The 16,868-nt window shown below is 39.3% G+C and overlaps 1 protein-coding gene across 1 annotated transcript in view; it reads left to right on the forward strand.

The window, feature by feature from the left end:
• Brwd1 (bromodomain and WD repeat domain containing 1) overlaps positions 1-16,868 on the forward strand; it is an 81,268-nt gene that overhangs the window by 13,595 nt on the left and 50,805 nt on the right. Inside the window, exons 6-11 of the mRNA XM_041672793.1 lie at positions 1,567-1,665; positions 1,923-2,083; positions 3,106-3,327; positions 12,984-13,084; positions 14,900-14,970; positions 15,737-15,837. Of these exons, the coding sequence (XP_041528727.1) occupies positions 1,567-1,665; positions 1,923-2,083; positions 3,106-3,327; positions 12,984-13,084; positions 14,900-14,970; positions 15,737-15,837 (755 nt within the window). The remainder of the gene's footprint in view (positions 1-1,566; positions 1,666-1,922; positions 2,084-3,105; positions 3,328-12,983; positions 13,085-14,899; positions 14,971-15,736; positions 15,838-16,868) is intronic.

The following is a 16,868-nucleotide window of genomic DNA, read 5'->3' on the forward strand; positions in this document are numbered from 1 at the left end:
GTTCTTAATTTTTCCGTTTTGTAGCTCTCATAACTTCAATGGATGTAATTGTATGTGTCTAATAAACTCTTTAAATACTAGAATTATTACTTTTGATATTTAGATTCTGAAAGTCCTTTGTAATAAGGAGAAGTGATTTTAAAAAAAATGGTAGCAGCTTGAAAAACATGCACCAAAAATGTAAACTTGCATGATTCCTTTTATTTTTTACTAACAATTTTTTTCTTTTGCTAAGTTATGTGCTAGCAAAATGTTTGGAATTGCTACACTTTTTCTGTTAGCTTCGTATAATTGACTTAGACTAAGTACCTGTGTGTGATATGCTCTATGTATATATGTGGCTAAACTGCTAATGGCAAGTGTGTTGGTTCTGATCTCAGCAGACTTGAATTTCATTGTGATTATTTTGTTACAAGCTGATGTAATGCTACCTCTTAGATGCTCCACTAGGACAAAGCTTGACTGAGAAAGAGTACCCTGCTTCTTGGTTTCATGCCAGACCAGCTTGCCAGCCTTAGTTGTTTCTTAGGGCCCTATAATCGTGCCACTGTGGCTCTAATCAGAAAACTGTCCCATCCTCCTTTTCGGCATCCTGTTCACTTTGTAATTATTTTCATCACTAGTTGTTTTACAGCAGTTGCTTGGGTAGCACATTTTCTTTTTCCTTGTGTCAAGCTCAAGCTCAATGTTGTTTTGTGATGAGACTTGTGTGAGGACTGGCAGACTTAGACGAGACTTCAGTGAGGGACCCTTCTTCTGCTTGTGTTTTGTGCTAGTGCCAGAGGATGCCTTCTGTTAGTGTGGGTACCCAGGCTCAGTGGAGGTGGTTCAGTACGGTGCCGCTCCCGTGTTTGCAGCTGTGAAGCAACTCTTTGTAGCTCAGCAAGAGTGGGGCACGAGGCCTGTGTCGGCCTGTGTATTTCTGTGTCTTCTTCAGACCTGGGTGGGATGTGGCTTTAGAAGGCTCACTCACACACTGTATGTGCTCTTCTCTGGAGAGCTGCCTTCCACCCTAATGTGGGAAGCTGAGTTAACCTGAACTCGCTAATTCTTCCTGATGAGTTCAAGGTAGTAGTACTGGCCGAATGAATCTTAAACTGAATGAATCAAGTCAAAGATGTTTAGAAATTCTCCTTTTGAAAACTGGGCTCAGTTGTGATAAGACTGCTCATTTTAAATGTTGTATGGTATTTTGCATTGAAAAATAAACAGCTAACTTGGTATCCATCCCTCTTACTACTCATCTGCAGTGGATCTCTCTAAAGGTCCTGGAGCCTTAGAGCCTCAGTGGGAACACCTACCTCACAGGGTTGTTGTGAGGACGCCATGAGCTGATGTATGTGGAAAGCACTTGGTGGACTGTAAAGTGCTGTGCTGTCAGTGTTACTGCTGCTGTATCTGAGCTGTCTCCAGAATAGCACAATAAACCTGCAGGCTTTTCTGTTAAAGTACAGTAGTTGGTAAAACTTTGAATAAACAGTTATTACAATGTACGTAAGTATTCTATAAGATCTTTCTTTGGATTAACTTTCAAGATTTTATGTGTATCTAAACTTCATTTTAAAGACTGCAGGCACACAGTGTGGAAGGGCTCTGCCTTTGCTGCTCTTCACAGAGGAAGACCTCCTGAAATGCCCGTGAATTATGGCTCCCCACCAAGTCTTGGTGAGTGCGGTTGGCCTGTGAGACTTTATAGATGCAGTGGAAGTCCTGGTATAGTGTGATCACAGTAGCAAAAAGTACCAAATTTCAAATTTCTTGTTGACTTAAAGTAACTAAAAATGGTTCTGTTATAGTACAGTAGAATTAGGACAAAGTGTGAGTCATTTGGATTTCTCAAACTCTGGAAATTGTTTTGGGATCTTTTTTAATTTTTACATGCTGGCTCCCCCTTAACCATTTCCGTTGTTTTTATTTCCTAGTGGAGATACACCGAGGAAAACAGCTCACAGGGTGTTCCACTTTTAGCACAGCGTTCCCAGGAACTATGTATCAGCATATAAAGATGCACAGGAGGATTCTCGGACATCTGTCTGCTGTGTACTGTGTAGCATTTGATAGGACAGGACATAGAATCTTTACAGTGAGTGAACGTCTTACTCAATTTGGTACTGCCTGGAGTGCTGTAGCATCCTTGACAAGGAGCATGGAGAGGCTCTTACTTCCCATCCACAGACATTTTGATCATGGAGATGTGGTGCAGGGTCTAAAATTTTGTAGTTTCTTAAGTATTACTTCAAGTGATTGGGCAACACAGTCAGCTCTGGGCTGTGTTGAGAGTGGAGGAGTCCTGTATAACTCCTGGGGAGGTGATGATGAGTTGAGGCCTGCTTCAGAATAACGGTGCTCTCTCTCTAGCTCTGTTGCCATGCACTCTTTGTTTTCAAATAATAGAAAGTACATAACTAAAACTTTCTCTTCTAGGACATTTGAGACTAAAGGAATTAAGTTACATTGAGATTAATCCTACGTTATCAGTAAAAAGCTCCCTCTTACTACTCAGGAAATCCCAGATCATAGGTGATGACTCATACTTACATGGATTAATCAGCCACTAATTCATTATATTCATTTCTGTATTCAAGGGGTTATTTGAAAATTAAGAGTATGACTGTTCCAATATTTTTAAAGACTAAAATAATTTTTTAAGTGGATTGAAAACAATAGTCAGCTGTGTTGATTGAACAGTATCTAGTTTGAGATTGTAAATTTGAGACTTGTTTATTTCAAAAGAGCGTACTTTCCCCACTATGGTGTGTAGTCTGGTCCCAGGAATTTAGGTCTGTCCCAACTTTGATTTGTAGCTTGGTAAACTAACTTGCTATTGTAACTGGTATTGGGGAGTGGGAACTTAGGGTTGGGCCCACTACATTCTTGGGAGAGAACTTTTTGAAAACAGTAGTATATGGGAGAATCTGACTCATAGATTTTGTGTAAGCTTTCTGCTTTGAAGAGAAATGCTAAGTCTGTGTGTTCTGGTGGTAGCAGTAGTAATTACAGTATTTGGCTGGAAAGGAGAGGAATAATAGTAAGGGTGGTATCATTCCTGTTTCAGTTTCGTGGATGCTGTGTTAACATTTGTATTGGGGTGTTGCTTTTTCTTAGGGGTCAGATGATTGTTTGGTAAAGATTTGGTCAACACATAATGGCCGCTTGTTGTCTACGTTAAGAGGCCATTCTGCAGAAATTTCAGACATGGCTGTGAACTACGAGAATACACTGATTGCAGCAGGAAGCTGTGATAAGATCATCAGGGTGTGGTGCTTGAGGACCTGTGCCCCAGTTGCTGTGCTGCAAGGACACACGGGGTCAATTACATCTTTGCAGGTAACTTCTAGCCCACTGACACCACAGTTTAACTTTTGGAATGAAATAGTAAGGTGATGTGATTATATGATGTTTTAAAAACTTGATTGTTTCTTTTTTAAAATTGATTCTTATTTTGTGTGTGTGTGTTTGGCTTGCATCTACGTCTGCACCGTTGTGTGTGTAGAAACCTGAGAGGCCATCAGGGGGTTGCTTGTGAGCTGCCGTGTGTGTACTGAGAATTGAACCCATGTCTGTGTAAGAGCGCTGAGTCACTGAGAGCGCTTGACAGCTGAGCTATCTCCAGCTCAGCTGATAATATCTTTCTATAGATTATGGAAGAAAATGTGTAAGGATGCAGAGCTTTCAGAGTGATGTACTGACCGCTTTGAAGCTTATGGTTGAATTGCATGAAAGCCTGTTACAAACTGGCAATGGGTTATTTTTCTGTTTAAAACTGGTGCATTTTGATGAGTTGATTAAATTAGATAAAAATCTTCCTACAATAAGTGGGAAGTCGTTTTTAAATATATACATGAAGTGTAGAAAAATGTAGTGGGTCTCTGTGGCCTATCAGCTTAACTTTTATTTTAATTTACTTTTTTTTTTTAAAATAGATTGTTTTGAGGTCTATGTTTTTCTCTGCTCCCCTCCCCGCCTCGCCTCTCCCTTTCAACCCTCTCCCATGGTCCCATGTTCCTAATTTACTCAGGAGATCTTGTCTTTTTCTAGTACTCATGTAGATTAGGTCCATGCATGTCTCTCTTAGGGTCCTCTTTGTTGTCTAGGCTCTCTGGGATTGTGATTTATAGGTTGGTTTTCTTCGCTATATGTTTAAAAACCACTTATGAGTGAGTGTATATGATATTTGTCTTCCTGGGTCTGGGTTATCTCACTCAATATGATGTTTTCTGGCTCCATCCATTTTCCTGCAAATTTCAAGATGCTATAATTTTTTTCTGATGTGTAGTGTTGCAAGTGTAAATTTACCACATTTTCCTTATCCATTCTTCGGCCAAGCGGCATTGAGGTTGTTTTCAGGTTCTGGCTATGTCAAACAAAGCTGCTATGAACACATGTCCTTGTGGCACGATTGAGCATTCTTTGCTGTATACCCAAAAGTGATATTGCTGGGTCTTAAGGTTGTTTCCTAATTTTTCTGAGAAATCGCCACATTGATACCCAAAGGGGCTGTACCAGCTTGCATTTCCACCAGCAGTGCAGGTGTGTTCCCTTTACCCCACAACCTCTCCAGCATACATTGTCATCAGTGTTTTTGATCTTGGTCATTCTTACAGGTTTAAGATGGAATCTCAGAGTTGTTTTGATTTGCATTTCTCTGACTGGATGTTGAGCATTTCCTTAAGTGTCTTTCAGCCATTTTAGATTCCTCTGTTGAGAGTTCTTCGTTTAGGCCAGTACTCCATTTTTTTATTGGATTATGTGATCTTTTGGTGTCCAATTTCTTGAGTTCTTTGTATATTTTGGAGATCAGACCTCTGTCTGATGTAGGGTTAGTGAAGATCTTTTCCCATTCTGTAGGCTGTTGTTTTGTTGACCATGTCCTTTGCTTTACAGAAGCTTTTCAGTTTCAGGAAGTCCCATTTATTGTTTCTCAGTGTCTGTGCTGCTAGGGCTATATTTAGGAAGTGGTTCCCTGTGCCAATGCGTTCGAATATACTTCCCACTTTCTCTTCTATAAGGTTCAGTGTGGCTGGCTTTATGTTGAGGTCTTTGATCCATTTGGACTTGAGTTTTGTGCATGGTGATAAATATGGGTCTATTTTCATTCTTCTACATGTTGATATCCAGTTATGCCAGCACCACTTGTTAAATATGCTTTCTTTTTTCTATTTGATATTTTTTACTTCTTTGTCAAAAATCAAGTGTTCCTGGTTGTGTGGATTAATGTCCAGGTCTTCGATTTGGTTCCATTGGTCCTTCTGTCTATTCTTATGCCAATACCAGGCTGTTTTCAGCTCTGTAGCTCTGTAGTAGAGTTTGAAGTCAGGGATTGTGATGCTTCCAGAAGTTTCTTTATTGTACAGAATTTTTTTTGGCTATCCTGTGTTTTTTGCTTTTCCATATGAAGTTGAATACCATTCTTTCGAGGTCTGTAAAGAATTTCGCTGAGATTTTGATGGGCTTTGCATTGAATCTATAGATGGCTTTTGTTAAGATTGCCATTTTCATTCTACCTACTCAAGAGCATGAGAGATCTTTCCACTTTCTGGTGTCTTCTTCAGTTTCTTTCTTCAAAGATTTACAGTTTTTGTCATACTAGTCTTCCACTTGTTTGGTTAGAGTTATTTGGAGATATTTTATGCTATTTGTGGCTATTGTGAAGGGTGTTGTTTCTCTTAATTTCTTTCTCAGCCCATTTATCATCTGTGTATAAGAAGACTACTGATCTTTTTGATTTAATCTTGTATTCTGCTACATTACTGAAAGTGTTTGAGTTGTAGAAGTTCCTTGGTAGATTTTTTAGGATTCCTTATGTAAACTATCATATCATCAGCAAATAGTGAGAGTTTGACTTCTTTTCTGATTTGTATCCCCTTGATCTCCTTTTGGTGTCTTATTGTTCTAGCAGGACCACAAGAACTATTTTGAACAGATATGGAGAGAGTAGACAACCTTGTCTTGTTCCTGATTTCAGTGGGATTGCTGTGAGTTTCTCTCCATTTAGTTTGATGTTGGATGTTGACTTGCTGTATATTGGCTTTATTATGTTTAGGTATGTTCTTTGTATCCTTATTGTCTCCAAGACCTTTATCATGAAGGGATGTTATAATTTATTGAAGGCTTTTTCAGCATCTAATGAGATGATCTTTTTTTTTTTTTTCAGTTTGTTTGTATGGTGGATTATGTTGACAGATTTTTGTATGTTGAACGTTCATTCTCTGGGATGAAGCTGACTTGATCATGGATTTATGGTTCTGATGTGTTCTTGTATACGATTTGCCAGAATTTTATTTAGTATTTTTGCATCAATGTTCATGAGTGAGATTGGTCTGCAATTCTCCTTCTTAGTAATGTCTTTATGTGGTTTGGATATCAGAGTAATTGTAGCCTCATAAAAAGTGTTTGGCATTGTTCCATCTGTTCCTATTGTGTGAAACAATTTGAGGAGTATTGGTATTCGTTCTTTGAAAATCTTGTAGAATTCTGAGCTGAAACTATCTGGTCCTGGGCTTTTTTTGGTTGGGAGACTTTTGATGACTGTTTCTATTTCTTCAGCAGTTATAGGTCTGTTTAATTTGCTCATCTGGTCTTGATCTAATTTTGGTATCTGATATTTATCCAGAAAGTTATCCATTTTCTTTAAGTTTTCCAATTTTGTGGAGTATAGGTTTTCAAAATATGACCTGATGATTCTCTGTATTTCCTCAGTGTCTGTTAATGTTCCCCTTTTCATTTCTGATTTTGTTAATTTGGATAATTTCTCTCTGCCTTTTGGTTAGTTTGGATAAAGGTTTGCCTATTTTGTTGATTTTTCTTTAAGAACCAACTCTTTGTCTCATTGATTCTTTGTATTGTTTTCTTTGTTTCTATTTTGTTGATTTCAGGTCTCAATTTGATTATTTCTTGCTGTCTAGTTCTTATGGGTGAGTTTTCTTTTGTTCTAAAGTTTTCAAATGTGGGATTTTTCTTTATGTAGGCATTTAGTGCTATGAACTTTCCTCTTAACACTGCTTTCATTGTGTCCCATAAATTTGGGTCTGTTGGGAGGTTATTTTCATTGAATTTTAGGAAGTCTTTAATTTCTCCCTTTATTTCTTCCTTGACCCATTGATGATTCGAGTGAGCATTTTTTAATTTTCATGTGTTTGTGGACTTTCTGAAATTAGTGTTGCTGTTGTATTCTAGTTTTAAGCCATGGCGATCTGATAAGATACATGGGGTTATTCTATTTTTTTCCTATCTGTTGAGGTTTGTTTTGTTACCGAGTATGTGGTCAATTTTTTAGAAGATTCCATGAGGTGCTGAGAACAAGGTATATTCTTTTCTGTTTGGATGGAATATTCTATAGATGTCTGTTAAGTCCATTTGAGTCATAACTCGTTAATTTTCTTTTATTTCTTTGTTAATTTTTTTGTCTGACTGACCTGTCCAGTGGTGAGAGTGGAGTGTTGAAGTCTCTCACTATTAGTGTGTGGGGTTTAATGTATGTTTTAAACTTTAGAAATGTTTCTTTTACATATGAGGGTAACCTTGTATTTGGGGCATAGATGTTCAGTATTGAGATTTCCTCTTGATGGATTTTTCCTGTGACTAATATGAAATGTCCTTCTTTGTCTCTTTTGATTTTAGTTTGAACCTATTTTGTTAGATATTAGGATAGCTATAGCAGCTTGTTTCTTAGGTCCATTTGATTGGAAATTTTTTTCCTAACCCTTTATTGTGAGGCGATGTCTGTCTTTGAGGTTAAGGTGTGTTTCTTGTATGCAATAGGATGGGTTCTGTTTTCGTATCCAATCTGTTAACCTGTGTCTTTTTATAGGTGAGTTGAGTCTATTTATATTAAGGGATATTAATGACCAGTGATTGCTGTCTCCTGTTAATTTAGTTTTCATCATTGGTGATGTTAATTTTTGTGTTTTTCTCTTCTTTGGGGTTTGCTGCTGTGAGATTATCTATTGTATGTGTTTATGCGGATGTGGTCAACTTCCTTGGGTTGGAGTTTTCCATCTAGTACTTTGTGTTGGGCTGGGTTTGTGGCTAGGTATTATTTAAATCTGGTTCTCTCATGGAATATCTCTGGTGATTGAAAGTTTTGCTGGGTATAGTAGTCTGGTCTGGCATCAGTGATCTCTTAATGTCTGCATAAGGCTTGACCATGACTTTCTGGCTTTCATTGTTTCTAATGAGAAGTCAGGTGTAATTCTGATAGGTCTGCCTTTATATGTTACTTGGCCTTTTTCCTTTTTAGCTCTTAAAATTCTTTCTTTATTCTGTATGTTTAGTGTTTTGATTATTATGTGGCAAGGGGACTATTTTTTATCCAGTCTATTTTGGTGTTCTGTAAGGTTCTTGTATCTTCATAGGCATGTTTGTCTTTAGGTTGGGAAAGTTTTCTTCTGTGATTTTGTTAAATATATTTTCTGTGCTTTTGAGTTGACCTTCTCCTTCTATTCCTGTTATTCTTAGGTTTGGTCTTTTCATGGTGTCCCATATTTCCTGGATATTTTGAGTTAAGTAAGCTTTTGGGTTAGATTTAATGTTTTCTTTGACCGATGAATCTATTTCCTCTATTGTATCTTCAGTGCTTGAGATTCTTTCTTTCATCTCTTGTATTCTGCTGTTTATGCTTGGATTTGAGGTTCCTGATCATTTCTCATGATTTCTGTTTCTAAAATTCCCTTGGCTTGTGTTTTCTTTATGGTCTTTATTTCAGTTTTCAAGTCTTGAATAGTTCCTTTTATATGTTTGATTGCTTTTTCTTGGTTTTTCTAAGGGATTTGTTGATGTCTTCCAATTTTTTGTTTGTCTTTTCCTCTTTTTTAATTTGGAAATTCTCATTTCCTCTTTAAGAGTTTCAAACATTCAGACATTCTCCTAAAGTTATTTTTTAGGTCATTTTCTTCTGCTTCATCTGTATTTGGTTGTTTAAGTCTTGCTGTTAAAGAATCACTAGATTTTACTGGTGTCGTGTTGGTCTTTGTGGTGTTGTGAGTGTTCTTGTCTACACATCTTTTCCTCTAGTTTGTGTTGTTGGGGCTGTGACTCTGGTGATGAATCCTATAGTGGCTTTGGCTCAGGTCTACTCCCTGGTCCCAGACTCATGCCTGGATCCGCAGAGGTCTCTGTACCTGCTCCTGTGGAGTTGTCTGTCTCAGAGCAGTGGTACTCTTTGGTGTTCATGAATCGACCTGCAAGGCCTGGAAACATCAGCAGTCCTGTCAGAGCTGCTGCTGTCCTGTTAGAACCCATTGATTGCTGCCTTAGGATTGACCATCGGCTCAGCAGGAACTAGAAATGTTGCTGTTTTCTGTTTTTGAGGCGGTTTCTGTGTGTAGCCCTGGCTGTCCTGGAACTCAGATACCCACTTGCCTTTGCCTCTTGAGTGCTGAGAGCAAAGGCGTGCGCATTACACCCAACCTCTGATTTTTATTATTCCTCTTTAACTCACATTTCTTAGGTTGAGCTAAATTGTTAGATTTATGAGGCTTTTAACTACATGTTGTTGCCGTTAAGATTTGGTTAAACGTGCAGAGAGGGTTCCATTTTCTTATGCAGCTTTGGTGTAGAGTTCTGTGATCTGAGTGACTTGATGCTTCTGCTGAGTCTTTTCACACATACGCTTAAAATGTTATTCTTGGCCTGGAGAGATGGCTCAGTGCATAAAGGCAATTTCTGCCACGTCTGATAACCTGAGTTTGAGCCCTGGAAGGAAAGAACTGAGTCTCTCTCCATGTGCCATGATGTACAATAAAGCTGTTCATTCTCATGTGAAGATAATGTTTCAACTTGAAATTCATTAAGGTTTTTAGGTGCCCATTATTTCTAGGCAATAGATTATTTTTTGGAAAAACTTTTTTTTTTTTTTTTAAAGTTTTGAGACAATCTCCTGTTGCTTTGGTTGATCTTCAACCTGGTTTGTTACCAAGGGTGACCTTGACTTTATAATCCCCAGTCTCTACATCCAGAACTGGAATTACAGGTGTGTATTGCTACACCTGTTGAATTACTAGCGCTAGAAGCACAGACTTCAGGTACATCTGGCAAGTACTCTGCCAGTTGAAATACATTCCTCACCCCGAGAAGTCTTTTCCGCTTAAAAATTAATAAAAACTAGCATGTGTCATAGTTATTATGTTCTGATGGACCTCCAGGAAGTAGAGCAGCTATGGAGGAGCCTTGTGCTCTTTGATAAAATACATTTGAGCAGTGTTGGAGTACGGAGGAGTGCTAGCTTTGCCTGGAGCCATTCTGTTAGTTACGTGGGGCTGGCCACATGTGCTTGCAGTCTGCTGGGCAGGCCTCAGGACTGACTGTACCTCCTACCAGAGCACTGGGCTGGGCTCGTGGTTTCCTTGAGTTCTGTGCTTCCTGTTATTGGTCCTTTGAGAGGATCCTTAAAATTCAGTGACAGCATCATTCAGTTTGTTGAGATTAGGCACTTGGTATAGCCCTGGCTGGCATGTAACTGAGTCCTGCCTGTTTGTGTTGAGATTAAAGGCATTGTTTATGGTGTTGCCTATAGGAAGATTAGGTAGAGGATCAGAACACAGAGGATAACAAGCCTGTTTTAGCTAAGAATAATGACAGGTTTTAGTATTTGCCTTTTAAAGAACTCCAAATAGTCTATTTTCATTTAATATAATTTACATCCTTAAAAATATAAGTATTAAGGTGTAGTTACCACCAGAGGCAGAGTATTCTCTAGGAATGGAATGTTCAAAGTTTCCTGGACTTCTTTTTATTTTAAAGATTTTTAAAAAATTTTATGAGTGTGGCTGTTTTGCCTGCATGTATTTCTGCACACCAGTAGAGGGCATCAGTTCCCATAGTACTGCAGTTCTAGACAGTTGTGAGCTGCCTATGGGTGCTGGAAATTGAACCCAGAATCTGAGAAAGCAATTAGTGCTCTTTACTGCTGAGCTACTCCAGCCCCCAAGGCTGGACTTACTTTAAGACTTGTAGAAGCACCACTCTGATGAGACAGGTGAGGCTTTGTCGTGGGAAATGGAGTTGTCATTATGAGATAAATAAGGAAAGCTCAGAGAAGGAACTTGTACTAAGAGGTGTTTGGTGCTTTAAAGGGGCTTACCTGGGATGTTGAGCAGGATGTATGACAGGAATCATGGGTTAAGGGAGGTAGTGAATAAAAACTAGGGTCTGTTGTAGAGGGTTTTAAAGATAAGAATGGCCCTGTTGTAATCAGAAGAGTTTCATCCTAGAAATAAAGATGATCCAGAACTAAATTTACCTGCCCAGAAAACGAAGCCCAGTTTCAAGTAATCTGTTCTCCTGAATGAGGAATCACCAATATGGTGCAGGCTAAAAGCATAAGTTGCTTCATTTAGAGACAAGCAAACATAAGGCATAAAAAAGGAATATTAAAGAAAAATGCAAATAAATAATAAGAGCCGAGCTTTACTGGACAGGAGAAATGCAGTGGTAAATAAGACAGAATGGAGATCTACAGGTCTGAGTTGGGACTGCTTGTGCTTAAATACAGTTAGCCAGTATGAATAAGTAGAATCAATCCACCAGTGAGCCAGAAGCGCAGAAGCAAACTCTACAATTAAAATCCGTAACTGACTTTTAAGAACCCAGTGGCTGAAGCTCAGTGTAGTGACTCAGGCCTTTAATCTCCAGCGGGAGAGTCATGGGTTCAAAGTAAGCCTTGGGCTGTATAGCAGGATCTGTTTCTTAAAAAAAATCAGAACTCCAACTCTCAATAGGAATGCAGTGGATAAATTTAACAGAATATGGATACAACAAGAAATTGGAGAAAGAATTAGTGAGTTGAAAGGTCAGAAGAGAAGAGATAGCGTAAGAGGTAGGTTTTGACTAAGTTAGGTACTCTATTGTAATTGACATTCCTCCAGGGGAAGCACAGAATGAAGCAAAAAACACATTTAAAAAGTGTGTGGATTATGCACATACAGAGTAAATATTAAAATGTGTGGATTGTGCACATATAACAGATTAAATATTAGAAAGTACAGATTACGTGGTGTGGTGGGCAGTGCTTGCCAATACCAGTATTCAAGTGGCTGAGACAGGAGGATTACTGTAAATCAGAAACAGTGACTTAAGAGTTAAGTAGAGACCCTGTGGCAGCAGTACTGCCATAGAAGTGTTAGAAATCAGTGTCTTAGTCCAGGCAGGAGTTGGCAGGCTAGAGTGGAGTAAAATGTGTGTCTGGAGGTTTGCTGCAGAACACATATATATGACTTGAGAAAAAAAAATTGCTTGTTTGTTTTTGAGAGATGATATCTATATATAACAGCTCTGGCTGTCCTGGAACTTGCTCTATAGACCAGACTATCCTTGAACTCACAAGAGATCTGCCTGCCTCTGCCTTCCTTAGCTGCTGGCCCACAAATGTCTTTCTTACTCAGATGTTACAGTAGCACTTTGTTTTCTTTGGTTTTATTTCGTAAGATGTGTAAGTCACTGATGAGTTTGAAATGTATTATTGTATTCTCAAGCATGACCCCATCTCCTGTACCACCTATAGTTTCCCACATGTAAGATGTCTTGTACTAGCCTGGCAGTGATGACTTGAATCCCAACACTTGGGGGGGGGGGCAGAGAGGCAGGCAAATCTGAGTTTCAGGCCAGCCTGGTCTACAGAGTGAATTTCAGGATAGACCCCCCCCCCCCAAAAAAAAAAATACGCCTTGCACTTTGGTCTAATTTTGTTTTTTCCATTTGTAATTCTACCCTTGTCCTTCTTACACTGAATAGTGCTAGTTACTGAAGCTCAGGTTTGGCGTGTTTTAGTGTTTTAAAACTAGATCTTGACTTTGTCAGAGTTACTCTTGTTCTTGTTTGCTTGTTGTGAGAATTGATCAGAATCAGGTTTGAGTTAGTGTGCACTCTTAGAGTTGTCACTGCTGATACCACCTTCCTCAGCGTGTCAGCTGATGTGAACTTGGGACCTGCTAAGCTGTAGCTAAGGAGAGACTAGACAGAGACTCATGTGTGTTGTTGACTTTCAGTTTAGCCCAATGGCCAAAGGACCTCAGAGATACATGGTCTCCACTGGTGCTGACGGCACTGTTTGCTTTTGGCAGTGGGATTTGGAGTCCTTGAAATTCAGGTGAGTGACTTACATGATGTTTTAATGTGATGGGGACAGTATAAAAGGAAAATACTCTCCTGAGCTCAGTTTGTCACTGCATCAGCTTCACTGGAACAGGAAAGCTTAACTTTTTCATTGCTCACATTTGTAAGCAAAATCAAACAACAGATAATTTAGAAAAGACAGAGACGGAGAGTTAGGTGTGTAATCAGAAGCGTTGACAGGAGCACTGGGCTCAGGAACTTTGCTGTTAGAGAGCAGTGGCTACAAAGACAGAGGTGGATCTGTATAGGTGGGTCTCTGTGAGTTCAAGACCATCCTGGTCTACAGAATGAGTTCCATCCAGGACAGCTAGGGCTACACAGAGAAACTCTGTCTTGAGAAAAGGAAAAAGAAGCAAAACTTAAAAAAAAAAAGATTTCTTATTTATTATGTATACAGTGTTCTGGCATGTACGCCTGTAGGTCAGAAGAGGACACCAAATCTCTTACAGATGGTTGTGAACCACCATGTGGTTGCTGGGAATTGAACTCAGGTCCTCTGGAAGAGCAATCAGTGCTCTTAACCTCTGAGCCATCTCTCCAGCCCTTTATATAAATAAATAAATATATATATATATATATATATATATATATAATTTTATTTTTAAATGCAGGCGTTAATGTTTCTAAGATTTATTTTATATATGTGTTCTATCTGCATGTACATCTTTAGGCCAGAAGAGGGGGTCAAACCCCCATTATAGACGGCTGTGAGCCATGATGGGGATGCTGGGAATTGAACCCAGGACCTCTGGAAGAGCAACTAGTGCTCTTTACCACTGAACCCATCTCTCTAGCCTGAGAGATTTTATACACATGTACACACATATTTTGTTATTGTTGCTTGTAGACAAAAGTTTCTGTCCAGCCTAGTCCTGTAGCCATTCAGTCCCAAAGAAACACATAGAGGTGTATATTAATTAAAAACTGTTTGGCCTGTTAGCTCAGGCTTATTATCAACTAGCTCTTACAATTTAAATTAACCCATAATTTTTGTCTTTGTTTAGCCCACGTGACTTGGTACTTTTTCTCAGTAAAGCATTCTCATCTTGCCTCCTCTGCATCTGGCTTTGACTGGCTCTCTGCAGTTCCTCTTCCCAGAATTCTTAGTATGGTTGCCCTGCCTATACTTCCTGCCTGGCTACTGGCCAATCAACATTTTATTAAACCAATATGAGTGACAATTTTTTTTTACAGTGTACAAAGGCATTGTCCCATAACAGTCGCTATGTTGGTATATCTGAATTTATAGTATACCCCAGCCCCAACTTAAGTATTTTTTGATAAAAATTAAAGATTAATATTGAGATGTGTTTTGTTGTACATGAACTAAAGACTAAAAGCCTTTCATTGAAGTTGTATCAACATAGAAATATTGATATGGTATACTTGGGTTTGTCCCATTTTTATGTTGACCAAATCCAAACTTGTTTAGGCAAGCAGGTAGGTAGTCTACTAGCTATGTAGATACTAGCTGTATCCCCAACCACAAGGAGATGATAGTAATGTTAATTAGGCTATGTTTAAGGCAGTATTTTAGGGCCACCGAGATGGCTCGTGGGGTAATAGCTCTTGCTGTGGAAATCTGATGACTTACTTGAGTTACATTCCCAGAACCATGGTGTTCTGACATGGTCCTGACAACTGTCCCTTTGCCTCTGGTGGTGTGCCATGGCATGTGTGCACTCAATGTACACACATCATGCATATTTAGTAGTGATAGATAAAACTCCCCAGTGCTCTGATTAAATATGTTAGCATGTATTCTAAAAGCATATCATCTCTTTTAAAGTCCACGCCCCCTGAAGTTCACAGAAAAGCCGAGACCTGGTGTTCAGATGCTGTGCTCCTCATTTAGTGTTGGTAAGATAACACTTGATGCTTTTCCCTCAGTTTAAAGCAGCCTTCATCACGTCAGAAAAGTATCCCATGAATTCTGTTCTCTATATTAGCTTAATTTGTGTTGATAATTTCTAGAGTTCACTACGTGATTTTTAAGTATTTGGGTTCAGTGGAACAAAGACAAACCTGAGAACATGGGTGTGGGCTTGTCAAAGGAGAGTGACATCAGCGAGGTTCAGCCCACTGCCTCTTTCTTCCCTCTGTTGACTAACACTGTTCAGTCACTAATATGTAAGAGAATTCTCAGCAGGGAGGCTCATGGTATCATGTAAGTAAGTTGTTCTGGGGTCATGTGGCCATGTGTAGGATATTCTCTGATAACCTGCTTAGATATGTATTTTTGTTTAAATGTGACAGAATCTTGGAGATATTATTCCCCTCATTCTTTCCTGGTTAGCAGACTTATGACAAATTGTGCAGACTAGGCCCACTCCATTTCCCTTTAGCTATGACACTGTCCTAGGGAACTCTGGTTGTGGAAGTGTTATTTGCTCAGGAGACAGAGTCTGTTGGGGACTGATGCTCGGGGTGAAAGCTGAGTGAGATAAGGGAGTGTGTTCCCAGTTGGATTAGATTTTCTACCAAAGCTGAGAGTCGAGCTTTGTAGGCATGTTTAAAGAGCCGGAGGACGGGCTTGTAGCGATGCTCCTGATGTGGAGGAGAAGTGTGTTCTATTGGTGTGTTTGTTAGAAGCTACACATTTAAACTCTTAACATTTTTATTCCAGGTGGTATGTTTTTAGCCACGGGAAGTACTGATCATGTGATTAGAATGTACTTTTTGGGGTTTGAAGCACCTGAAAAAATCGCCGAACTTGAGAGCCATACTGTAAGCATTCATTTTTTAAAATTCTGTAAATGTGTTAATCATTGTTTCACTGCAAAAGCCAATTTTACTAATTTAACTGAGGGCTTTGTTTTTTTCCTCCTCCTGTTTAACAGATTACTTTTATTTTAAAAACCGTTTTTTACCCATTAGGCTTTTTGAGACAGGATCTGGTCTTCCTTTGATGTGTCAAACTCTCCAGTTTCTTCCACAGCCTATTTAGTGCAGGGATTATAGGTGTATGCCACCTTGCCCACTTACTTTTCTTTATTTTTAAAAGTAGTGTGTATATACATGTGGATCTGTTAGGATGGGTTGATACGTCCCCTAGAGGGCAAACCAGAGGAGGCCAGAAGGAAGGGCATTAGGTCCCCTGGAGCTGGAGTTGCAATTGGGAGCCCCCTCCACATTGGGTGGGTGCTGGTTTCTTGGGTCTTCTCAAAGAACAGTATGCTCTCTTATCCAATAAGCTGTCCTTCCAGACCTGCACTGCTTATTTGTAGAGACATGATGGCTATAATTCTATTCGGTCTGTCTGTCTGTCTGTCTATCTTCTATGAGAATTTGTGTATATTTTGATGCTATTCACCCCACCACACCCCCCTCCAACTCTCCATACCCACACAGCCAGTTTGTCTACTCAAGTATTCTTGGATGTGTGGCCTTACGCTGGCGCATGGCCATTTTTACTCATAGAGAAAACTCACCTCTTTATCCTTTAGTCAGTTGTTGTGCACAGCTGCTTTGCTAGGGTGAAGCTCTGTGGGGAGCTCACCGGGTAAAGTGCTTGTTGTGTGAGCCCAGTGTAAAGCTAGAGTCTAACCAGTTGGCGAGCTTGAGGTTCAGTGAAAGACCCTGACTCAGAATATAAACTAGATACACTCTGTCCACCTGACCTTCACATACATGTGCATAAGGACAAATATGGACACACATATTTACACAAGCCACACAGACAATTTAAAAAAACACCTTTTAATTTAAAGATTAATTTTTATGCTGGGCAGTGTTGGCACACACTGTTAATCTCAGCA

This window comes from Microtus oregoni, unplaced genomic scaffold, assembly GCF_018167655.1.
Source record: "Microtus oregoni isolate MIOR12 unplaced genomic scaffold, Mior012 000023F_ref0000262, whole genome shotgun sequence".
NCBI classification, from domain to species: Eukaryota; Metazoa; Chordata; class Mammalia; order Rodentia; family Cricetidae; genus Microtus; species Microtus oregoni.